At 47.8% G+C, this 25,000-nt stretch overlaps 1 protein-coding gene across 37 annotated transcripts in view; it reads left to right on the top strand.

The window, feature by feature from the left end:
- LOC139392150 (CLIP-associating protein 2-like) overlaps positions 1–25,000 on the top strand; it is a 117,476-nt gene that overhangs the window by 40,341 nt on the left and 52,135 nt on the right. For 32 of the 37 annotated variants that reach the window (XM_071139900.1, XM_071139913.1, XM_071139909.1 and 29 more), the window contains exons 7-10: positions 10,572–10,642; positions 22,667–22,804; positions 23,844–23,920; positions 24,990–25,000. The exon at positions 24,990–25,000 is cut by the window's right edge and continues 228 nt beyond it. In XM_071139900.1, the coding sequence (XP_070996001.1) occupies positions 10,572–10,642; positions 22,667–22,804; positions 23,844–23,920; positions 24,990–25,000 (297 nt within the window). Of the gene's footprint in view, positions 1–10,130; positions 10,386–10,571; positions 10,643–18,389; positions 18,461–22,666; positions 22,805–23,843; positions 23,921–24,989 lie in introns of those variants that run through there. The other 5 variants (XM_071139921.1, XM_071139920.1, XM_071139919.1 and 2 more) reach the window with 2 other exon arrangements.

Below are 25,000 nucleotides of genomic sequence, written 5' to 3'. Positions count from 1 at the left end.
GGGGCCTGTGGGGTGCGCTGGGTCTGGTGGGGGCTTGGAGCTCCTTGGTGGTGCAGTGGTCTGGTAGGGGTCTCTGGATGGTCCTCTGTCCAGTGCGGCATGGGGTGTTTTGTCTACCAAGTGCCACGTCCTTTACAGACTTGACAAACATCCCTACTGTCTGCTTCCTCAGGTGGGAGTGGTCGTGCAGATGCTCTGGGGTGATTGTTGGGTGGTGAGCAATGTGTACATTCGGGAGTAGGCCACACCCTCTGGTGATGTCAGCTTTGATTTTCTGAATGGGGCAGCGGATTGGAGATGGTGAGGCCCTCTCTGCTACTCTATTGATCAGGCTGCCTACTCTCTCCTTCTCCTCTCGCAGGTTGTTGGTGCCCGTGGTGAATAATTAATGTAGCCTGGTGTGACTAAGTCAGGCTGGGACAGGATGTGGAGTGCATCCTGTGTTTTTGCGGGGGTGGACACATCTCTGTAGTAGGTGTCCGCATATGAAACTCCTTGTTGACTGGGGGTGTGGGTAAAGGGTGTTTGGTATGGGGGGGGGGACTCCTCACGGTGGCCTTTACCTCCTCTAGATCTGTGGTAAGGCTCTCTCTTCACAGTGGTCTTTACCTCCTTCAGAGCTGTGGTAAGGCTCTCTCTTTACGGTTTACCTCCTCTAGAGCTGTGGTAAGACTCTCCTCATGGTGGCCTTTACCTCCTCTAGAGCTGTGGTAAGACTCTCTCCTCCTGGTGACCTTTACCTCCTCTAGAGCTGTGGTAAGACTCTCTCCTCACGGTGGTCTTTACCTCCTCTAGAGCTGTGGTAAGACTCTCCTCATGGTGGCCTTTACCTCCTCTAGAGCTGTGGTAAGACTCTCTCCTCATGGTGACCTTTACCTCCTCTAGAGCTGTGGTAAGACTCTCTCCTCACGGTGGTCTTTACCTCCTCTAGAGCTGTGGTAAGACTCTCTCCTCACGGTGGTCTTTACCTCCTCAAGAGCTGTGGTAAGACTCTCCTCATGGTGGCCTTTACCTCCTCTAGAGCTGTGGTAAGACTCTCTCTCCTCACGGTGGTCTTTACCTCCTCTAGAGCTGTGGTAAGACTCTCTCCTCATGGTGGCCTTTACCTCCTCTAGAGCTGTGGTAAGACTCTCTCCTCACGGTGGTCTTTACCTCCTCTAGAGCTGTGGTAAGACTCTCTCCTCACGGTGGCCTTTACCTCCTCTAGAGCTGTGGTAAGGCTCTCTCCTCATGGTGGCCTTTACCTCCTCTAGAGCTGTGGTAAGACTCTCCTCACGGTGGCCTTTACCTCCTCTAGAGCTGTGGTAAGACTCCTCACGGTGGCCTTTACCTCCTCTAGAGCTGTGGTAAGACTCTCCTCACGGTGGCCTTTACCTCCGCTTGCGCTGCCCCAGTGACCATGTTGCTATGGTTACCACCAGTAAACAGTTCGAGCTAGACAGTAAGCTAGCTGACAAGTTTGAATTTGGCTAGCTAGCATGATACAGATTGACAGAGTTTGAGTTAGAGGACTAATCCTTTCCTCCTGTGTTGATCTTCAGTTGTACAATTTATTTACCTATATATCTTTTGCTAATTTAATCTTGTAAATCTCACTCTTAAAACCTCTACGGGATCGGCCTTCTCTCTCTCTCTCTCTCTCTCTCCGTCTGTCTTTCTGCCTTCTCTCTCTCTCTCTCCGTCTGTCTTTCTGCCTTCTCTCTCTCTCCGTCTGTCTTTCTGCCTTCTCTCTCTCTCTCTCTCTGTCTTTCTGCCTTCTCTCTCTCTCCTTCTGCCTTCTCTCTCTCTCTCCGTCTGTCTTTCTGCCTTCTCTCTCTCCTTCTGCCTTCTCTCTCTCTCTCTCTCTGTCTGTCTTTCTGCCTTCTCTCTCTCTCTTTCTGCCTTCTCTCTCTCTCTCTCTTTCTGCCTTCTCTCTCTCTGTCTTTCTGCCTTCTCTCTCTCTCTTTCTGCCTTCTCTCTCTCTCTCTCTTTCTGCCTTCTCTCTCTCTGTCTTTCTGCCTTCTCTCTCTGTCTGTCTTTCTGCCTTCTCTCTGTCTGTCTTTCTGCCTTCTCTCTCTCTGTCTTTCTGCCTTCTCTCTCTCTCTCTCTCTCTCTGTCTGTGAGAATGATTAACATGTTGCATGCTATGTGAATGCTGTGCAGGGAGGGAATGATGGGGAGAAGGGTGAGGAACGAGGGTGGAGATGAAAGGTGAGGAACGGTGTGAAGGGTGAGGAACGAGGGTAGAGATGAAGGGTGAGAAACGAGGGTAGAGATGAAGGGTGAGGAACGGTGTGAAGGGTGAGGAACGGTGGTGGTGATGAAGGGTGAGAAACGAGGGTAGAGATGAAGGGTGAGGAACGGTGTGAAGGGTGAGGAACGAGGGTGGAGATGAAGGGTGAGGAACGAGGGTGGAGATGAAGGGTGAGGAACGAGGGTGGAGATGAAGGGTGAGGAACGAGGGTGGAGATGAAGGGTGAGGAACGAGGGTGGAGATGAAGGGTGAGGAACGAGGGTGGAGGCCTGATGATTAGGACGAGAGGTTGCTGGTTTGGGTCCCCCAGACGGCTGGGTCTGTTGATTTGCCCTTGAGCGGGGCGCTCAACCCTGGTTGCTCCGGATGGGACAGTCTGCTAGATGACTGGAAAGTAATGTAATGTAATATAATAACACATAATGTAAATGTTGAGCAGCTTCACTGCAGGTGAATTGTATGTTGTATATAAAAAAATTGATATAAAAATAAATATTATGTAAAAAATTGGATATAAAAATAAATATTATTATGTAAAATGTGTATAAAAAAATAAATATTATTATGTAAATTAGATATAGAAAATAAATATAATGTAAAAATTGGATATAAAATAAATATTATTATGGAAAAATTGGATATAAAAATTTGAGTGGACGATTGGGGAAGGAAGGGGGAGTAAAAAAGAGAAAGATTGAGTCTTCACAGCGGTTGTCTTGCTTTCAGAAACAGAAAATGGTTGTTAGTAAGCCTCACCATATGTGTTTTAGCCTGGAGGGAGGGAGGGAGGGATGGGAGGAAGAGGAGAGGAGGAAGGGAGGGATGGGAGGAAGAGAAGAGGAGGAAGGGAGGGAGGAAGAGGAGAGGAGGAAGGGAGGGAGGGGAGGAAGAGGAGAGGAGGGAGGGAGGGGAGGAAGAGGAGAGGAGGGAGGGAGGGGAGGAAGAGGAGGGGTGGGAGGGAGGGGAGGAGGGAGGGAGGGATGGAAGGAAGAGGAGGGAGGGAGGGATGGGAGGAAGAGGAGAGGAGGGAGGGATGGGAGGAAGAGGAGAGGAGGGAGGGGAGGAAGAGGAGAGGAGGAAGGGATATCTATGAAAAATGTGACATTCTTAGGAAAAGAAAGGAGTGAGAAAGGGAGAGACAGAGGGAGTAAATATGCTGAGATGAAGAGGAGGGAGCGGCAGTTTTCGTTCCCTGTGCTGGCAGCGCCAAAGCCCCTCCCCTGTGTGTGTGTGTTTCTTTCTGTCTGAGGTTATGTAAAGGTAATCCACACTACGAAGATGGAAGGTTGCAATGTCGTTTTTTCGTTACAAAATACGCTCCGGCATTCAACATTTTTTTATTTATTTAACGAGGCAAGTTAGTTAAGAACACATTCTTATTTACATTAAACTGCCTACCAAAAGGCAAAAGGCCTCCTGCAGGGACGGGGGCCTGGGACTAAAAAAATATAGGACAAAACTACATAAAGAGAGACCTAAGGCAACAACATAGCAAAGCAGCTACACATGACAGCATGGTAGCAACACAACATAACAACATGGTCACAACATAACAACAACCTGGTAGCACCACAACATAACAACACAACATAACAACAACATGGTAGCACCACAACCTGGTAGCAGCACAAAACATGGTACAAACATTATTGGGCACAGACAGCAGCACAAAGGGCAAGAAGGTAGAGACAATATATCACACAAAGCAGCCACCACTGTCAGTAAGAGTGTCCATGATTGAGTCTTTGAATGAAGAGGTGGAGATAAAACTGTGCAGTTTGAGTGTTAGGCCTCACTCCCCCCTATCTGAGATATCTACTGCAGCCCTCATCCTTTTAGCTCATTCCAGTCGCTAGCTGCAGCGAACTGAAAAGAGGATGTGTGTGCTTTGGGGACCTGTAACAGAACGTGACTGGCAGAACGGGTGTTGTATGTGGAGGACGAGGGCTGCTGTAGATATCTCAGATGGGGGGGAGTGAGGCCTAAGAGGGTTTTGTAAATAAGCATAAACCAGTGGGTCTTGCGACGGGTATACAGAGATGACCAGTTTACAGAGGAGTATAGAGTGCAGTCCTATGTAAAGAGCATTGGTGGCAAATCTGATGGCCGAATACTTTTGTACTTCCTGAATATTGAGACGCGCAGTATCATTCCTTCCACAGCTGTGGAGGCAGTGTTGTCTCTTGGTTCCTTGATCTTGTCTATTGGCCATTTGTCAAAGTGACCTATTTAGCATTGATAACCAAATATAATCTCAGTGACTGTGACTCAGTGACTGGGGCGGCAGGGTAGCCTAGTGGTTAGAGCAGTAACCGGAAAGTTGCAAGTTCAAATCCCCGAGCTGACAAGGTACAAATCTGTCGTTCTGCCCCTGAACAGGCAGTTAACCCGCTGTTCCTAGGCCGTCATTGAAAATAAGAATTTGGTCTTAACTGACTTGCCTAAAGGTTTAAAAAAAAAGAATCCACCCCAAAAGGTATTTTGTTTATAAGTAATAACTAGTGATTCTAGGCTATTGTGAAATGGTAGAACCTGCTGTAGCTAACTAGCTAGCCATGTGCTTTTTCTCCATGACCATAACTAACTAGCTAGCCATGTGCTTTTTCTCCATGACCATAACTAACTAGCTAGCCATGTGCTTTTTCTCCATGACAATAACTAACTAACTAGCTAGCCATGTGCTTTTTCTCCATGACCATAACTAACTAACTAGCTAGCCATGTGCTTTTTCTCCATGACCAAAACTAACTAACTAGCCATGTGCTTTTTCTCCATGACCATAACTAACTAGCTAGCCATGTGCTTTTTCTCCATGACCATAACTAACTAACTAACTAGCCATGTGCTTTTTCTCCATGACCATAACTAACTAACTAGCCATGTGCTTTTTCTCCATGACCATAACTAACTCCAAATCATCAAATCAAATCAAATTTTATTTGTCACATACACATGGTTAGCAGATGTTAATGCGAGTGTAGCGAAATGCTTGTGCTTCTAGTTCCGACAATGCAGTAATAACAAGTAATCTAACTAACAATTCCAAAACTACTGTCTTGTACACAGTGTAAGGGGATAAAGAATATGTACATAAGGATATATGAATGAGTGATGGTACAGAGCAGCATAGGCAAGATACAGTAGATGGTATCGAGTACAGTATGTACAAATGAGATGAGTATGTAAACAAAGTGGCATAGTTTAAAGTGGCTAGTGATACATGTATTACATAACGATACAGTCGATGATATAGAGTACAGTATATACGTATGCATATGAGATGAATAATGTAGGGTAAGTAACATTATATAAGGTAGCATTGTTTAAAGTGGCTAGTGATATATTTACATCATTTCCCATCAATTCCCATTATTAAAGTGGCTGGAGTTGAGTCAGTGTCAGTGTGTTGGCAGCAGCCACTCAGTGTTAGTGGTGGCTGTTTAACAGTCTGATGGCCTTGAGATAGAAGCTGTTTTTCAGTCTCTCGGTCCCAGCTTTGATGCACCTGTACTGACCTCGCCTTCTGGATGATAGCGGGGTGAACAGGCAGTGGCTCGGGTGGTTGATGTCCTTGATGATCTTTATGGCCTTCCTGTGACATCGGGTGGTGTAGGTGTCCTGGAGGGCAGGTAGTTTGCCCCCGGTGATGCGTTGTGCAAACCTCACTACCCTCTGGAGAGCCTTACGGTTGAGGGCGGTGCAGTTGCCATACCATGCGGTGATACAGCCCGCCAGGATGCTCTCGATTGTGCATCTGTAGAAGTTTGTGTGCTTTTGGTGACAAGCCAAATTTCTTCAGCCTCCTGAGGTTGAAGAGGCGCTGCTGCGCCTTCTTCACGATGCTGTCTGTGTGAGTGGACCAATTCAGTTTGTCTGTGATGTGTATGCCGAGGAACTTAAAACTTGCTACCCTCTCCACTACTGTTCCATCGATGTGGATAGGGGGGTGTTCCCTCTGCTGTTTCCTGAAGTCCACAATCATCTCCTTAGTTTTGTTGACGTTGAGTGTGAGGTTATTTTCCTGACACCACACTCCGAGGGCCCTCACCTCCTCCCTGTAGGCCGTCTCGTCGTTGTTGGTAATCAAGCCTACCACTGTTGTGTCGTCCGCAAACTTGATGATTGAGTTGGAGGCGTGCGTGGCCACGCAGTCGTGGGTGAACAGGGAGTACAGGAGAGGGCTCAGAACGCACCCTTGTGGGGCCCCAGTATTGAGGATCAGCGGGGAAGAGATGTTGTTGCCTACCCTCACCACCTGGCGGCGGCCCGTCAGGAAGTCCAGTACCCAGTTGCACAGGGCGGGGTCGAGACCCAGGGTCTCGAGCTTGATGAAGAGCTTGGAGGGTACTATGGTGTTGAATGCCGAGCTGTAGTCGATGAACAGCATTCTCACATAGGTATTCCTCTTGTCCAGATGGGTTAGGGCAGTGTGCAGTGTGGTTGAGATTGCATCATCTGTGGACCTATTTGGGCGGTAAGCAAATTGGAGTGGGTCTAGGGTGTCAGGTAGGGTGGAGGTGATATGGTCCTTGACTAGTCTCTCAAAGCACTTCATGATGACGGATGTGAGTGCTACGGGGCGGTAGTCGTTTAGCTCAGTTACCTTAGCTTTCTTGGGAACAGGAACAATGGTGGCCCTCTTGAAGCATGTGGGAACAGCAGACTGGTATAGGGATTGATTGAATATGTCCGTAAACACACCGGCCAGCTGGTCTGCGCATGCTCTGAGGGCGCGGCTGGTGATGCCGTCTGGGCCTGCAGCCTTGCGAGGGTTAACACGTTTAAATGTCTTACTCACCTCGGCTGCAGTGAAGGAGAGACCGCATGTTTTCATTGCAGGCCGTGTCAGTGGCACTGTATTGTCCTCAAAGCGGGCAAAAAAGTTATTTAGTCTGCCTGGGAGCAAGACATCCTGGTCCGTGACTGGGCTGGATTTCTTCCTGTAGTCCGTGATTGACTGTAGACCCTGCCACATGCCTATTGTGTCTGAGCCGTTGAATTGAGATTCTACTTTGTCTCTGTACTGGCGCTTAGCTTGTTTGATAGCCTTGCGGAGGGAATAGCTGCACTGTTTGTATTCGGTCATGTTACCAGACACCTTGCCCTGATTAAAAGCAGTGGTTCGCGCTTTCAGTTTCACACGAATGCTGCCATCAATCCACGGTTTCTGGTTAGGGAATGTTTTAATCGTTGCTATGGGAACGACATCTTCAACGCACGTTCTAATGAACTCGCACACCGAATCAGCGTATTCGTCAATGTTGTTATCTGACGCAATACGAAACATCTCCCAGTCCACGTGATGGAAGCAGTCTTGGAGTGTGGAGTCAGCTTGGTCGGACCAGCGTTGGACAGACCTCAGCGTGGGAGCCTCTTGTTTTAGTTTCTGTCTGTAGGCAGGGATCAACAAAATGGAGTCGTGGTCAGCTTTTCCGAAAGGGGGGCGGGGCAGGGCCTTATATGCGTCGCGGAAGTTAGAGTAACAATGATCTAAGGTCTTTCCACCCCTGGTTGCGCAATCGATATGCTGATAAAATTTAGGGAGTCTTGTTTTCAGATTAGCCTTGTTAAAATCCCCAGCTACAATGAATGCAGCCTCCGGATAAATCGTTTCCAGTTTGCAGAGAGTTAAATAAAGTTTGTTCAGAGCCATCGATGTGTCTGCTTGGGGGGGATATATACGGCTGTGATTATAATCGAAGAGAATTCTCTTGGTAGATAATGCGGTCTACATTTGATTGTGAGGAATTCTAAATCAGGTGAACAGAAGGATTTGAGTTCCTGTATGTTTCTTTCATCACACCATGTCACGTTGGCCATGAGGCATATGCCCCCGCCCCTCTTCTTACCAGAAAGATGTTTGTTTCTGTCAGCGCGATGCGTGGAGAAACCCGTTGGCTGCACCGCTTCGGATAGAGTCTCTCCAGTGAGCCATGTTTCAGTGAAGCAAAGGACGTTACAGTCTCTGATGTCCCTCTGGAATGCTACCCTTGCTCGGATTTCATCAACCTTGTTGTCAAGAGACTGGACATTGGCAAGAAGAATGCTAGGGAGTGGTGTACGGTGTTGCCCGTCTCCGGAGTCTGACCAGAAGACCGCCTCGTTTCCCTCTCTTTCGGAGTCGTTTTTTTGGGTCGCTGCATAGGATCCACTCCGTTGTCCTGTTTGTGAGGCAGAACACAGGGTCCGCGTCGCGAAAAACATATTCTTGGTCGTACTGATGGTGAGTTGACGCTGATCTTATATTCAGTAGTTCTTCTCGACTGTATGTAATGAAACCTAAGATGACCTGGGGTACTAATGTAAGAAATAACACGTAAAAAAACAAAAAACTGCATAGTTTCCTAGGAACGCGAAGCGAGGCGGCCATCTCTGTCTAACTAGCTAGCCATGTGCTTTTTCTCCATGACCAAAACTAACTAACTAGCCATGTGCTTTTTCTCCATGACCATAACTAACTAACTAGCTAGCCATGTGCTTTTTCTCCATGACCATAACTAACTAGCCATGTGCTTTTTCTCCATGACCATAACTAACTAACTAGCCATGTGCTTTTTCTCCATGACCATAACTAACTAACTAGCCATGTGCTTTTTCTCCATGACCATAACTAACTAGCCATGTGCTTTTTCTCCATGACCAAAACTAACTAGCCATGTGCTTTTTCTCCATGACCATAACTAACTAGCTAGCCATGTGCTTTTTCTCCATAACCAAAACTAACTAGCCATGTGCTTTTTCTCCATGACCATAACTAACTAACTAGCCATGTGCTTTTTCTCCATGACCATAACTAACTAGCCATGTGCTTTTTCTCCATGACCATAACTAACTAACTAGCTAGCCATGTGCTTTTTCTCCATGACCATAACTAACTAGCCATGTGCTTTTTCTCCATGACCATAACTAACTAACTAGCTAGCCATGTGATTTTTCTCCATGACCATAACTAACTAGCCATGTGCTTTTTCTCCATGACCATAACTAACTAGCTAGCCATGTGCTTTTTCTCCATGACCATAACTAACTAGCCATGTGCTTTTTCTCCATGACCATAACTAACTAACTAGCTAGCCATGTACTTTTTCTCCATGACCATAACTAACTAGCTAGCCATGTGCTTTTTCTCCATGACCATAACTAACTAGCTAGCCATGTGCTTTTTCTCCATGACCATAACTAACTAGCCATGTGCTTTTTCTCCATGACCATAACTAACTAACTAGCCATGTGCTTTTTCTCCATGACCATAACTAACTAACTAGCCATGTGCTTTTTCTCCATGACCATAACTAACTAACTAGCCATGTGCTTTTTCTCCATGACCATAACTAACTAACTAGCCATGTGCTTTTTCTCCATGACCATAACTAACTAACTAGCCATGTGCTTTTTCTCCATGACCAAAACCTGGAGTTCTATTTTAGCTGACATGGGAACACAAGCAGCATATTAAACTGGGATAATGTTTTAGGTTTTATGTTTTATAATTCACCTTTTATTAAACTCGCAGGTCATTTCCCATCACTGGATGTCGATTGGGGGGGGGGGGGTGGTATATATCCAATATAACCCCCGGGGTGCCTTATTGCTATTACAAACTGGTCACCAAAGTAATTAGAGCAGTTTAAAAAAAGTAATGTTTTCTCACGGCACGTCATGCAAAATACACTCAAAGCCTGAGATGTAATATTTTCCAATGGGTGGTGCTTCGCCGTGTAATATGAGTTTCTCTCCTCCTGTTTCTTTCTTCCCCCGTTCCCCCGTTCCCCCTCCCTCTCTTGCCCCCTCCCTTTCTTGCCCCCTCCCTTCTTCCCTCTCTCTCTCTCCCTCCGTCTCTGTGAGTCACTGCACCATGTTGGATACAAAGAGCAGAGGACTCGTGTGACACTAGTATGGGAGCTACCGCTACGCTACGTAGCAACACGCCGACCAATTAATCATCTCACATGGAAATGCTGCTGCTACTCTTATTTGGATAACGGCTAGGCTACACTATGCTAATTCAGAGCATTAATCAATATGGAAATGATAATGTCGGCTAATTGTTGAGCGGTGTGGAATTGCTTTGCAGTTGAGGAGCCTGGCACTACGCTAATCATCAGAAATCAGGAGAGCTAAGCCGTCAGGGGTTTTGACTGCCAAGAGGACGGTGTGTATACACACACGTGTGTTTTTGCTCTGGTCTTGTTGTTTTTCATGTCAACCTTGACATTGAGGATGGTGTGTGTGTGTTGTTGCAAACAGGTGCATCGATATGTGCTACACTTGTGCTTGTGTGTGTGTTGTTGTGCATGCAGATGTGTGTATTCTGACATTTCCCGTCTCTTGTCTACAGGTTACAGACAATATATGGGCGTTTTGACGAAGCTTTGAATTCTGGGAACATGGCGCTCAGCCCCAGTCACGGTGAGTCCCTCCCTCACCACCTCTTCACCTTGGCTTTCTCTGATGTTTGTCCTTTTATGCCCCATATGGAGCAGGAGATGTGGTATGACTGATCCTGTGTGTTTGTGGGGGGTGTTAAAGACTGCCCAATAGGATTACCTGTCTAATCTCTCAGGAGTTTCCAGCTTCAGATATCTGGCGTCTGCTTGGACCAGATCCCTGCCTAGCAACGCCAGGACTCCTGTTCTTATCTGTCAGTTGGGTTGTCTGTAGTTTGGTTGTAGTTTGGCTGTAGAGTTGTAGTTTGGCTCTACAGTTGTAGTTTGGCTCTACAGTTGTAGTTTGGCTCTACAGTTGTAGTTTGGCTCTACAGTTGTAGTTTGGCTCTAGTTTGGTTTATAGGCAATTTCTAAGTTAGTTAGTTTGGGTTTTACATTGTAGTTTGGTTATAAAGATTTGCAGTTGTGGTCTACCATCTGTCTTCAGTTGTCTGCAGTGTTGTATTTTATTAGTTTTGTAATCTGTCTGTTCCTTAGTCAGTCTCTCTACACTGTTTGTTTATTCTGAAGAGGTTAGAGGCTGGGTGTGAGGGTATGGTTGCTATGATACCGTCTCCAGTGGCAGCATGGGCTGATTGGGATTAACCCTGGGACCCCCGAAGGGTTTCAGTTCAGATCCCTCCAGAGAGGGCAGTGAGCTTTGGGCCCCTGATCTACATACAGAGACACTGAAAGGTCAGATGTACCTCTCATTCTGTGTATATATGAAGAAACCAGACTCTGTTTTCCCCCTGAAAAACAGTAACTCAAAACTCCAACCTGAGGACACAGCACACACATTTAGCCAATCAGACCACAGAAAAGCAGGATGCAGCCAGAGTGAAACCAGAGAGAGAATAATTTCTGTACACTGTTACTATGGCTGTCGGGGACGAGGGAGGGATGGTCTGTGTGATCTTTGGCTCTGGAGTGAAATCATACTGGGGAGATACTCGTGCCGGTCTCTGAGTGCCTTACAATGTCTGTCTGGGGATAGTTTGAGTCATTCTGTTTTGGCTTTCTTCTCTCGCTCTCTTTCTCTCGCTCTTTCTCTCGCTCTCTCTGTCTCTCTCTCTGTCTCTCTCTCTGTCTCTCTCTCTGGCTCTCTCTCTGTCTCTCTCTCTGTCTCTCTCTCTGTCTCTCTCTCTGTCTCTCTCTCTGGCTCTCTCTCTGGCTCTCTCTCTGGCTCTCTCTCTGGCTCTCTCTCTGGCTCTCTCTCTGGCTCTCTCTCTGGCTCTCTCTCTGGCTCTCTCTCTGGCTCTCTCTCTGGCTCTCTCTCCGTCTCTCGCTCTCTCTCTGTCTCTCTCTGTCTCTCGCTCTCTCTCTGTCTCTCAGTTAGACTGGTTTTGGGACTGAAACTCACATTTTAAAGTGTGTGGGTGTGTCACTGCCACTGGCTCCTCCCACTTTCTCTCTCTGACCTGGAAATGGAATGTCTTCTCCTTCTTTCCTGTCCTCATCTCCTTGTTTCATATCCTTCTTTCCTCTCCTCATCTCCTTGTTTCCAAGTCTCACAGATTTCCATCGTATTGCGTCCATCTCCAAAACGAAGACAACCCAAGAGAATCATCCTTCCTCATAGTACTGTATTTAAACATATTGTTATGGCATTGTTACAGCAATTTTGCTATCAAGGCATGTTTATGGCATGTCTACACCTTTCGGTGCTTCTACACCTGCATTGCTTGCTGTTTGGGGTTTTAGGCTGGGTTTCTGTACAGCACTTTGAGATATCAGCTGATGTACGAAGGGCTATATAAATACATTGATTTATTTTTGTAGAGCCTTTTCAACTACTATGGCGTATTGTCTTGGTAATGCTGTTGATATTTTGTCCGTGTGTAGTGTCGAGCCAGACAGTTTGTGTGGATTAGAGCTGTGTCTGTCACATTGGCCTGCTTCCTGGCCAGCTGTGAAAATGTCTAACTTGTGTTGCTGTTTATAAGATGTGATTCTGCAGTTTAGAACAGATTACTACACACACACACACACACACACACACCCTTAATCAACGTTTATTGTCCTCGTACTCAGATTGGTAGATGTAATTGCAGGTGCAATTCATGTAATGCTTGTGTTTCTAGCTCTTAACAGTGCAGTAATATCTAGCAATAATAAATAAATAATTTCTGAAAAATACAAATAAATTAAGAAATATCAGCAAGCAATGTCCGAAACCGAAATATATGATATTTCTTAATTCATTTTTATTTTTCAGAATGATCTCTAAGGTGCAGGGTAGATTACCGGGTGGTAGCCGGATATATATATATATATATATATATATATATATATATATATATATATATATATATATATATATATATATATATATATATATATATATATATATATATATATATATATATATATATTTATTTATTTATTTATGTAAAGACCGCATAGACAGTATATGAATAGTGTATATAGACAGTATGTGAATAGTGTTTATAGACAGTATTTGAATAGAAAAGGTGTGTACAACAGTAGTTATATAGGATGAGCCTTGACTAGGATACAGTATATACATATGAAGTGGACAACAGTAGTTATATAGGATGAACTAGAATGCAGTATATAAATATGAAGTGGACAACAGTAGTTATATAGGATGAACTAGAATACAGTGTATACATATGAAGTGGACAACAGTAGTTATATAGGATGAACCTTGACTAGGATACAGTATATACATATGAAGTGGACAACAGTAGTTATATAGGATGAACCATGACTAGGATACAGTATATACATATGAAGTGTACAGCAGTAGTTATATAGGATGAGCCTTGACTAGGATACAGTATATACATATGAAGTGGACAGCAGTAGTTATATAGGATGAACTAGAATACAGTATATAAATATGAAGTGGACAACAGTAGTTATATAGGATGAACCTTGACTAGGATACAGTATATACATATGAAGTGGACAACAGTAGTTATATAGGATGAACCTTGACTAGGATACAGTATATAAATATGAAGTGGACAACAGTAGTTATATAGGATGAACTAGAATACAGTATATACATATGAAGTGGACAACAGTAGTTATATAGGATGAACCTTGACTAGGATACAGTATATACATATGAAGTGGACAGCAGTAGTTATATAGGATGAACCATGACTAGGATACAGTATATACATATGAAGTGAGTAAAACAGTATGTAAACATGATTAATGTGACCCTTGTTCAATGACTCTATGTACACAGGGCAGCAGTCTCAAAGGTGCAGGGTAGAGTACCGGGTGGTAGCCGGATAATAACAGTGACTAAGGCCAGGGCAGGGTACTGGGTGGAGGCCGACTAGTGGTGACTATTTAACAGTCTGAGGGCCTGGGGTGGCAGGTAGCCTAGTGGTTAGAGTTTTAGGCCAGTAACCGAAAGGTTGCTAGATCGAATCCCAGAGTTGACAAGGTAAAAATCCTGCCCCTAAAACAAGGTAGTTAACCCACTGTTCCCCGGTAGGCCGTCATTGTAAATATGAATTTGTTCTTAACTGACTTGCCAGGTTAAATAAAGGTTAAGTTAAAAAAAAATATATATTAAATATAGAAGCTGTTTTAATCAGTCTCGCTGTCCCAGCTTTGATGCACCTGTACTGTCTCCTTCTAGATGTTAGCGGGGTGAAGAGGTCGTGGCTCGAGGTCCTTGATGATCTTCTAGATGTAGTGGGGTGAATGAACAGGCCGTGGTTTCGGATGGCTGAGGTCCTTGATGATCTTCTAGATGGTACCAGGGTGAACAGGCTGTGGTTTGGGTGGCTGAGGTCCTTGATGATCTACTAGATGGTACCAGGGTGAACAGGTCGTGGTTTCGGATGGCTGAGGTCCTTGATGATCTTCTAGATGGTACCAGGGTGAACAGGCCGTGGTTTGGGTGGCTGAGGTCCTTGATGATCTTCTTGGCTGGTCTCTGAATGCCGTAGCATCTCTGTGTCTGTCTGGGGATAGTTTGAGTGAATCTGTGTTGGCTTTTTCTTCTCTCTCAGCTCTCGCTGTCTGTGTGGTCTAGTGATTTACAGTAGCTGTCTGTGTGGTTAGTGATTTACAGGAGCTGTCTGTGTGGTCTAGTGATGTACAGTAAGCTGTCTGTGTGGTCTAGTGATTTACAGGAGCTGTCTGTGTGGTCTAGTGATTTACAGGAGCTGTCTGTGTGGTCTAGTGATTTACAGGAGCTGTCTGTGGTCTAGTGATTTACAGTAGCTGTCTGTGTGGTCTAGTGATGTACAGTAAGCTGTCTGTGTGGTCTAGTGATTTACAGTAGCTGTCTGTGTGGTCTACTGATATACAGTAGCCGTCTGTGTGGTCTAGTGATGTACAGTAGCTGTCTGTGTGGTCTAGGGATTTACAGTAGCTGTCTGTGTGGTCTAGGGATTTACAGTAGCCGTCTGTGTGGTCTAGGGATTTACAGTAGCCATCTGTGTGGTCTAGTGATGTACAGTAGCTGTCTGTGTGGTCTAGTGATTTACAGTAGCTGTCTGTGGTCTAGTGATTTACAGTAGCTGTCTGTGTGGTCTAGTGATTTACAGTAGCCGTCTGTGTGGTCTAGGGATTTACAGTAGCCGTCTGTGTGGTCTAGGGATTTACAGTAGCCGTCTGTGTGGTCTAGTGATGTACAGTAGCTGTCTGTGTGGTCTAGGGATTTACAGTAGCTGTCTGTGTGGTCTAGGGATTTACAGTAGCCGTCTGTGTGGTCTAGGGATTTACAGTAGCCATCTGTGTGGTCTAGTGATTTACAGTAGCTGTCTGTGTGGTCTAGTGATTTACAGTAGCTGTCTGTGGTCTAGTGATTTACAGTAGCTGTCTGTGTGGTCTAGTGATGTACAGTAGCTGTCTGTGTGGTCTAGTGATTTACAGTAGCTGTCTGTGTGGTCTAGTGATTTACAGAAGCTGTCTGTGTGGTCTAGTGATGTACAGTAGCTGGCTGTGTGGTCTAGTGATGTACAGTAGCTGTCTGTGTGGTCTAGGGATTTACAGTAGCTGTCTGTGTGGTCTAGTGATTTACAGTAGCTGTCTGTGTGGTCTAGTGATTTACAGAAGCTGTCTGTGTGGTCTAGTGATGTACAGTAGCTGGCTGTGTGGTCTAGTGATGTACAGTAGCTGTCTGTGTGGTCTAGTGATTTACAGTAGCTGTCTGTGTGGACTAGTGATTTACAGTAGCCGTCTGTGTGGTCTAGGGATTTACAGGAGCCGTCTGTGTGGTCTAGGGATGTACAGGAGCTGCCTGTGTGGTCTAGTGATTTACAGGAGCTGTCTGTGTGGTCTATTGATTTACAGGAGCTGTCTGTGTGGTCTAGTGATTTACAGGAGCTGTCTGTGTGGTCTAGTGATTTACAGGAGCTGTCTGTGTGGTGTAGTGATTTACAGTAGCTGTCTGTGTGGTCTAGTGATGTACAGTAAGCTGTCTGTGTGGTCTAGTGATTTACAGTAAGCTGTCTGTGTGGTCTAGTGATGTACAGTAGCTGTCTGTGTGGTCTAGTGATGTACAGTAGCTGTCTGTGTGGTCTAGGGATTTACAGTAGCTGTCTGTGTGGTCTAGGGATTTACAGTAGCTGTCTGTGTGGTCTAGTGATGTACATATAAAGGCTAGTGCTGCCCCCCTGTGGACACAGACTCATTTGGCACAGCATTGTAAACATTTCAGTGTTTTCTGTGTGTGTGCGCTTGCATGCAGGCTTTTCTTACAATGCTCCACCAAATGTGTTGCTGGGTGGCATTTTTGTGTGTGAGGTTCTCAGTGGATAATATATATATATATATATTATAATGGTTTTATTTCTGCCTGAGCAGCCTCTCGATTTCTCTAGACGGGTTGGTTATAACTGGGCCTCGGGCTCTCTAGACGGGTGGGTTATAACTGGGCCTCGGGCTCTCTAGACGGGTGGGTTATAACTGGGCCTCGGGCTCTCTAGACGGGTGGGTTATAACTGGGCCTCGGGCTCTCTAGACAGGTGGGTTATAACCGGGCCTCGATCTCTCTAGACAGGTGGGTTATAACCGGGCCTCGATCTCTCTAGACAGGTGGGTTATAACTGGGCCTCGGGCTCTCTAGACAGGTGGGTTATAACCGGGCCTCGATCTCTCTAGACAGGTGGGTTATAACCGGGCCTCGATCTCTCTAGACAGGTGGGTTATAACTGGGCCTCGGGCTCTCTAGACAGGTGGGTTATAACCGGGCCTCGATCTCTCTAGACAGGTGGGTTATAACCGGGCCTCGATCTCTCTAGACAGGTGGGTTATAACTGGGCCTCGGGCTCTTGGACTCTGTCTTTCTTGACCTTTCTTCTTTCCTTCTGTCTATTTCACTCTGAAATGGAGGGAATCTCTTGCAGCCGTATCCATGGAAACACTCCTCTGTGTGTGTGTGTGTGTGTGTGCACATGGGTGCTTATGCTGATGTAACAGAGCTGTGAATAATTCTGATGGAGACTACTGACCTCACATCCTCAATTTATCACATCAAGGTTCACAGCTCTGGTTAGGTGTGTGTGTGTGTAGCGTGGCTAGGTGTGTGTGTGTGTGTGTGTGTAGCGTGGCTAGGTGTGTGTGTGTGTAGCGTGGCTAGGTGTGTGTAGCGTGGCTAGGTGTGTGTGTGTGTAGCGTGGCTAGGTGTGTGTAGCGTGGCTAGGTGTGTGTAGCGTGGCTAGGTGTGTGTGTGTAGCGTGGCTAGGTGTGTGTGTGTGTAGCGTGGCTAGGTGTGTGTGTGTGTGTGTGTAGCGTGGCTAGGTGTGTGTGTGTGTAGCGTGGCTAGGTGTGTGTGTGTGTAGCGTGGCTAGGTGTGTGTGTGTAGCGTGGCTAGGTGTGTGTGTGTAGCGTGGCTAGGTGTGTGTGTGTAGCGTGGCTAGGTGTGTGTGTGTAGCGTGGCTAGGTGTGTGTGTGTGTAGCGTGGCTAGGTGTGTGTGTGTGTAGCGTGGCTAGGTGTGTGTGTGTGTGTAGCGTGGCTAGGTGTGTGTGTGTGTGTGTAGCGTGGCTAGGTGTGTGTGTGTGTGTAGCGTGGCTAGGTGTGTGTGTGTGGCTAGGTGTGTGTGTGTGTAGCGTGGCTAGGTGTGTGTGTGTGTGTGTGTGTGTGTAGCGTGGCTAGGTGTGTGTGTGTGTGTGTGTGTGTAGCGTGGCTAGGTGTAGCGTGTCTAGGTGTGTGTGTGTGTAGCGTGTCTAGAGAGCCCGAGGCCCAGTTATAACCCACACACTCCTCCCCTCAGTCTCCTCTCCCTCCTGATCTGATCTCTACACCACCACGACCCACTCAGCCTTTTGTTCTCTCTGTGTGTGGAGGTCTTAGTTCTATGGATATCACAATATGTGAAATATGATTAGGCACTTTGTAGTGTGTGTGTGTGTGAAGTTATCATTGCCTCTGTGTGGGTGTGTGTATTGATGTTAATGAGCTTAGATTAGCTGCTGTGAGGGAGGCTAGAGAAACCATGTTAGTTTTTCAGGGGCTTCACTTACACACACACACACACTCTCTCCCCTTCCTCCACACTGGCTGCTACAGCATGATGTCGTCGCTGCGCTGATTGGCTGCCTGACCGCAGAGGGAAGGTGGGGAGAAGAGCGAGAGAGGAAGAGAGAGCGAGAGAGGAAGGCAGAGAGCGAGAGAAAATGCCATCAATGATATGGGTGGAGGGTTTTTTGGATGTCAGTAAGGTGTGTGTAGATCTGTTTTGAGGGGTGTGTGTATGGGGTGCGGGGGGTTGTGTTGGGGTACGGGTCTGAGAAGAAGGTGGCGCCCCAAAACCACGCCCTACTGGAGGTATGCGGCGCCTCATCTGCAAACGCATCTGTGACTGTGAGTGCAGGGCTCTCTAGACGGGTGGGTTATAACTGTGAGTGCAGGGCTGGGCACTCTGTGTGTTTCTGAAAGAGCATACATTAGTGCTGGGTTCATTTTGTGTGAATAAGGGCTGGGTTGGTTGTGTTTGATGGGCTGGGTTGGTTGTGTTTGATGGGCTGGGTTGGTTGTGTTTGATGGGGTTGGTTGTGTTTGATGGGGTTGGTTGTGTTTGATGGGGTTGGTTGTGTTTGATGGGGTTGGTTGTGTTTGATGGGGTTGGTTGTGTTTGATGGGGTTGGTTGTGTTTGATGGGGTTGGTTGTGTTTGATGGGGTTGGTTGTGTTTGATGGGGTTGGTTGTGTTTGATGGGGTTGGTTGTGTTTGATGGTGTGGGTTATTTGGGTGTGTTTTTTGGGTGTGGGTTATTTGGGTGTGTTATTTGGGTGTGTTTGATGGTGTGGGTTATTTGGGGGGGTTGGGGTGGGTGTGTTTGGATGATGGTGTGGGTTGGTGTTTGGATGATGGTGGGGTGGGTGTGTTTGGATGATGGTGTGGGTTGGGGTGGGTGTGTTTGGATGATGGTGGGGTGGGTGTGTTTGGATGATGGTGTGGGTTGGGGTGGGTGTGTTTGGATGATGGTGTGGGGTGTTTTGATGATGGTGGGGGGGTTGGCTGGGTGTGTTTTGATGATGGTGGGGGGGTTGGCTGGGTGTGTTTCGATGATGGTGGGGGGGTTGGCTGGGTGTGTTTCGATGATGGTGGGGGGGGTGTGTCTGGATGATGGTGGGGGGGTTGGCTGGGTGTGTTTTGATGATGGTGGGGGGGTTGGCTGGGTGTGTTTCGATGATGGTGGGGGGGTTGGCTGGGTGTGTTTTGATGATGGTGGGGGGGTTGGCTGGGTGTGTTTTGATGATGGTGGGGTGGGTGTGGGTGTGTTTGGATGATGGTGGGGTGGGTGTGTTTGGATGATGGTGTGGGTTGGGGTGGGTGTGTTTGGATGATGGGGTGGGGTGTTTTGATGATGGTGGGGGGGTTGGCTGGGTGTGTTTTGATGATGGTGGGGGGGTTGGCTGGGTGTGTTTCGATGATGGTGGGGGGGTTGGCTGGGTGTGTTTTGATGATGGTGGGGGGGTTGGCTGGGTGTGTTTTGATGATGGTGGGGGGGTTGGCTGGGTGTGTTTTGATGATGGTGGGGGGGTTGGCTGGGTGTGTTTTGATGATGGTGGGGGGGTTGGCTGGGTGTGTTTTGATGATGGTGGGGGGGTTGGCTGGGTGTGTCTGGATGATGGTGGGGGGGGTTGGCTGGGTGTGTTTGGATGATGGTTGGGGGGGTTGGCTGGGTGTGTCTGGATGATGGTGGGGGGGGTTGGCTTGGTGTGTTTTGATGATGGTGGGTGGGGTTGGGGTGGGTGTGTTTTGATGATGGTGGGGGGGGTGTGTCTGGATGATGGTGGGGGGGTTGGCTGGGTGTGTTTCGATGATGGTGGGGGGGGTGTGTCTGGATGATGGTGGGGGGGTTGGCTGGGTGTGTTTTGATGATGGTTGGGGTGGGTGTGTTTTGATGATGGTGGGGGGGGTGTGTCTGGATGATGGTGGGGGGGTTGGCTGGGTGTGTTTTGATGATGGTGGGGGGGGTTGGGGTGGGTGTGTTTTGATGATGGTGGGGGGGGTGTGTCTGGATGATGGTGGGGGGGTTGGCTGGGTGTGTTTCGATGATGGTGGGGGGGGTGTGTCTGGATGATGGTGGGGGGGTTGGCTGGGTGTGTTTTGATGATGGTGGGTGGGGTTGGGGTGGGTGTGTTTTGATGATGGTGGGGGGGGTTGGCTGGGTGTGTTTCGATGATGGTGTGGGGGGTTGGGGTGGGTGTGTTTCGATGATGGTGGGGGGGGGGGGGGGGGGGGTGTTTTGATGATGGTGGGGGGGTTGGCTGGGTGTGTTTTGATGATGGTGGGGGGGTTGGCTGGGTGTGTTTTGATGATGGTGGGGGGGGGTTGGCTGGGTGTGTTTCGATGATGGTGGGGGGGTGTGTTTTGATGATGGTGGGGGGGTTGGCTGGGTGTGTTTTGATGATGGCGGGGGGGGTTGGCTGGGTGTGTTTCGATGATGGTGGGGGGGTGTGTTTTGATGATGGTGGGGGGGTTGGCTGGGTGTGTTTTGATGATGGTGGGGGGGTTGGCTGGGTGTGTTTTGATGATGGTGGGGGGGTTGGCTGGGTGTGTTTCGATGATGGTGGGGGGGGTGTGTCTGGATGATGGTGGGGGGGTTGGCTGGGTGTGTTTTGATGATGGTCTGGGGGGTTGGCTGGGTGTGTCTGGATGATGGTGGGGGGGGTTGGCTGGGTGTGTTTGGATGATGGTGGGGGGGGTTGGCTGGGTGTGTTTGGATGATGGTGGGGGGGGGGGTTGGGGTGGGTGTGTCTGGATGTGTGTGTTGGTTGTGCCAGGGGTCATGTTAATGCAGGACTGCATTTTTTTTCATGCAGAAAATAAAAAAATTAAAAAACATAAAAAATAACTTTCTGCGTTTTGTAAAAACAGATATAAAATGCTTGTCATTGTGAATTCAGCTTCAGTCTGTGTTCGCGCCAAACCACGAAGGAAGGACTCATTTTGTTCTTCATTTACACGCCTCCATTCAGATGAAATGTCTTCGTTGTCATCGTTGGATCACCAGACCGCTCTGACTGATGTGGAGGCTACTTTTCTTCCAGTGCAGTTTTTGTCTCCAGTGCAGTTTTTGTCTCCAGTGCAGTTTTTGTCTCCAGTGTAGTTTTCGTCTCCGGTAACAAGTTAAAATGCTAAATAAACTACAAGCAAAACATTTGAAAATGTATCTGGCTACATTCTTTCAAAGATAAACCTGGCCATGCATCGTTTTTGCAAAAAAGGACCTTGCTTTCTTTGTTGTAAAGCCCATTTTCTTGGCTGCTTGCCAGATAGTTGCACTTCTGTTGTCATCTGATTAATGATTTTCTGACGAAAGTGTTGCGCAAATGTATTTTGATATGTCCCTGATATGAAACGCAGGTGAAATGTTTCAAAATGCATATTTTTCGATGTTCTGCATTTTGACTGTGTGTGGGTCCGTGCCCAAACCGGTCCGTGCATCACTACCAGTATATAGTAAATACAGTATACCACCCACCTCTAATTCACTGTTAGTGATGGTTGTGCCGCTGGGTGTGTGCATGTGTGTTGGAGAGGGAGAGTATTGGCTGTGTGAGATGCTGTCACTGTTTCTATTGTTTACTATTGATGACTGATCAACACTGACTCGGCTCTTTTCTTCAGCCAAAACCCTCCCTCCCTCTCCTCTCCCCCTCCCTCTCCTCTCCCCCTCCCTCTCCTCTCCCCCTCCCTCTCCTCTCCCCCTCCCTCTCCTCTCCCCCTCCCTCTCCTCTCCCCCTCCCTCTCCTCTCCCTCCCCCTCCCTCTCCTCTCCCTCCCTCTCCTCTCCCTCCCCTTCCTCATCTCTCCCCCTCCCCTTCCTCATCTCTCCCTCTCCCCTTCCTCATCTCTCCCCCTCCCCTTCCTCATCTCTCCCCTCCCCTTCCTCATCTCTCCCCCCCCTTCCTCATCTCTCCTTCTTCTCCACTCCACTCCCCCTCCCCTTCCTCATCTCTCCTTCCTCTCCACTCCCCCTCCCCTTCCTCATCTCTCCCCCTCCCCTTCCTCATCTCTCCCCTCCCCTTCCTCATCTCTCCCCCCCCCTTCCTCATCTCTCCCCCCCCCTTCCTCATCTCTCCCCCCCCCTTCCTCATCTCTCCTCCCCCCCTTCCTCTCCTCTCCCCCTCCCCTTCCTCATCTCTCCTTCCTCTCCACTCCACTCCCCCTCCCCTTCCTCATCTCTCCTTCCTCTCCACTCCCCCTCCCCTTCCTCATCTCCCCCCTCCTCTTCCTCATCTCCCCCTTCCTCATCTCCCCCCTCCTCTTCCTCATCTCCCCCTTCCTCATCTCCCCCCTCCTCTTCCTCATCTCCCCCCCTCTCCCCCTCCCCTTCCTCATCTCTCCCCCCTTCCTCATCTCTCCCCCCTTCCTCATCTCTCCTCCCCCCCTTCCTCATCTCTCCTCCCCCCCTTCCTCATCTCTCCCCCCTCCCTCTCCCCTTCTTCTTTAACTACTTTAGGGAAATAAGAATAAGAATGTTGCTTATCTCTCTCTATCCATTTATCTCTCTCTCTATCCATTTCTCTCTCTCTCTATCCATTTCTCTCTCTCTCAGACCGTAGTTTTGAGGATGATGCAGACAGTGCAGATGGGAACCGTGCTCAGGCTGCCTTCAAGGTCCCCAAGGTCCCCAAGAAGTCGGCAGAGTCCTCTGCTGCACGAAGACCCAACACTACGGCTTCCAAGATCGGAGGTAAGAGGCGGGATCCTGTTTACATGGAAGTCCAGCCTTGTTTACCTCTTAGAAAGACATTGATACGTCATTGGTAGCATTAACTCGGGATTACTCACACTGTAATAAAATTAACATTTTGCAAATAAAGTTCCTTCGATTTAATTTCATATCATTAGTCTCTTTTGATTTAATTTCGTTAGTCTTGATGACTAAAACACGACTGCTGAGACGTCCGATATAAAACACTAACTGTATTCATCACAACGCCCTTTGACCCTGTGACCCTTTGACCCTGAGCTGGGTAATGGCCAGATCAAATTAAATACCTTCTTATTAGTCACCTGCTGAATACAACAGTTACAGTGACAGGCCCTTAACCAACAGTGCAGTTAAAAAAAAATATATATGAGTAAGAAATAAAATGAACATGTCATTAAAGCTAATGTTTTGTAGCTAGTTTAAAAAAACAAAATTAGCTCATATTTTGTTGTAATGTTTTGAATTTCTCATATCACATGACTACACATTAGACTCTCTCCAGGAACAGGGTTGGAGTTAAAACCTACAGCAGGGTCTCTCTCCAGGAACAGGGTTGGAGTTAAAACCTACAGCAGGGTCTCTCTCCAGGAACAGGGTTGGAGTTTAAACCTACAGGAGGGTCTCTCTCCAGGAACAGGGTTGGAGTTTAAACCTACAGCAGGGTCTCTCTCCAGGAACAGGGTTGGAGTTTAAACCTACAGCAGGGTCTCTCTCCAGGAACAGGGTTGGAGTTAAAACCTACAGGAGGGTCTCTCTCCAGGAACAGGGTTGGAGTTTAAACCTACAGGAGGGTCTCTCTCCAGGAACAGGGTTGGAGTTTAAACCTACAGCAGAGTCTCTCTCCAGGAACAGGGTTGGAGTTAAAAACCTACAGCAGGGTCTTTCTCAGGATTGGACAGCCCTGCTCTAGTACATTAATAGTATAGTTGAATCAGGTCAGATAGTGCTTGGGTGGGACAACTTACAGTGTCACTCAGACTGGGGGATACTCTGACCTCTCTGACATCTCTGTCTCTAGGTGCGTCTAAGGATGGAACCGGGGGCATCGATGAAGAAGACTTCATCAAATCTTTCACTGACGTCCCCACAGTACAGGTAACACACGCTAGTATGCATTAGTACCGGGACTGCAAGCATTGTAGACTAGACAGTTTGTGTACCATCACTAGTGTGAAATAAATCTGTCTCGCCTGTCTCTTGTCTCGCCTGTCTCTTGTCTCGCCTGTCTCTTGTCTCGCCTGTTGTCTCTTGTCTCGTCTGTCTCATGTCTCGCCTGTTGTCTCTTGTCTCGCCTGTTGTCTCTTGTCTCGCCTGTTGTCTCTTGTCTCGCCTGTTGTCTCTTGTCTCGCCTGTTGTCTCTTGTCTCGCCTGTCCTGTCTCCTGTCTCTTGTCTCGTCTGTTGTCTCTTGTCTCGTCTGTTGTCTCTTGTCTCGCCTGTCTCGTCTGTCTCTGGTCTGTCTCTCCTGTTTCCTGTCTCTTGTCTCGTCTGTTGTCTCTTGTCTCGCCTGTCTCGTCTGTCTCTGGTCTGTCTCTCCTGTTTCCTGTCTCTTGTCTCGCCTGTTGTCTCTTGTCTCGTCTGTCTCTGGTCTGTCTCGCCTGTCTCTGGTCTCGCCTGTCTCTGGTCTCGTCTGTCTCTGGTCTGTCTCTGGTCTGTCTCGCCTGTCTCTGGTCTCGTCTGTCTCTGGTCTGTCTCTGGTCTCGTCTGTCTCTGGTCTGTCTCGCCTGTCTCTGGTCTGGTCTGTCTCTGGTCTGTCTCGCCTGTCTCTGGTCTCGTCTGCCTCTGGTCTGTCTCGCCTGTCTCTGGTCTCGTCTGTCTCTGGTCTGTCTCGCCTGTCTCTGGTCTCGTCTGTCTCTGGTCTGTCTCGCCTGTCTCTGGTCTCGCCTGTCTCTGGTCTGTCTCGCCTGTCTCTGGTCTCGTCTGTCTCTGGTCTCTCTCGCCTGTCTCTGGTCTCGTCTGTCTCTGGTCTGTCTCGCCTGTCTCTGGTCTCGTCTGTCTCTGGTCTGTCTCGCCTGTCTCGCCTGTCTCTGGTCTCGTCTGTCTCTGGTCTGTCTCGCCTGTCTCTGGTCTCGTCTGTCTCTGGTCTGTCTCGCCTGTCTCTGGTCTCGTCTGTCTCTGGTCTGTCTCGCCTGTCTCTGGTCTGTCTCTGGTCTCTCTCTGTGTCAGATCTACTCATC

Source organism: Oncorhynchus clarkii, chromosome 32 (genome assembly GCF_045791955.1).
Source record: "Oncorhynchus clarkii lewisi isolate Uvic-CL-2024 chromosome 32, UVic_Ocla_1.0, whole genome shotgun sequence".
In the NCBI taxonomy this organism is placed as follows: Eukaryota; Metazoa; Chordata; class Actinopteri; order Salmoniformes; family Salmonidae; genus Oncorhynchus; species Oncorhynchus clarkii.
This window is presented reverse-complemented; position numbering and strand designations above follow the sequence as displayed.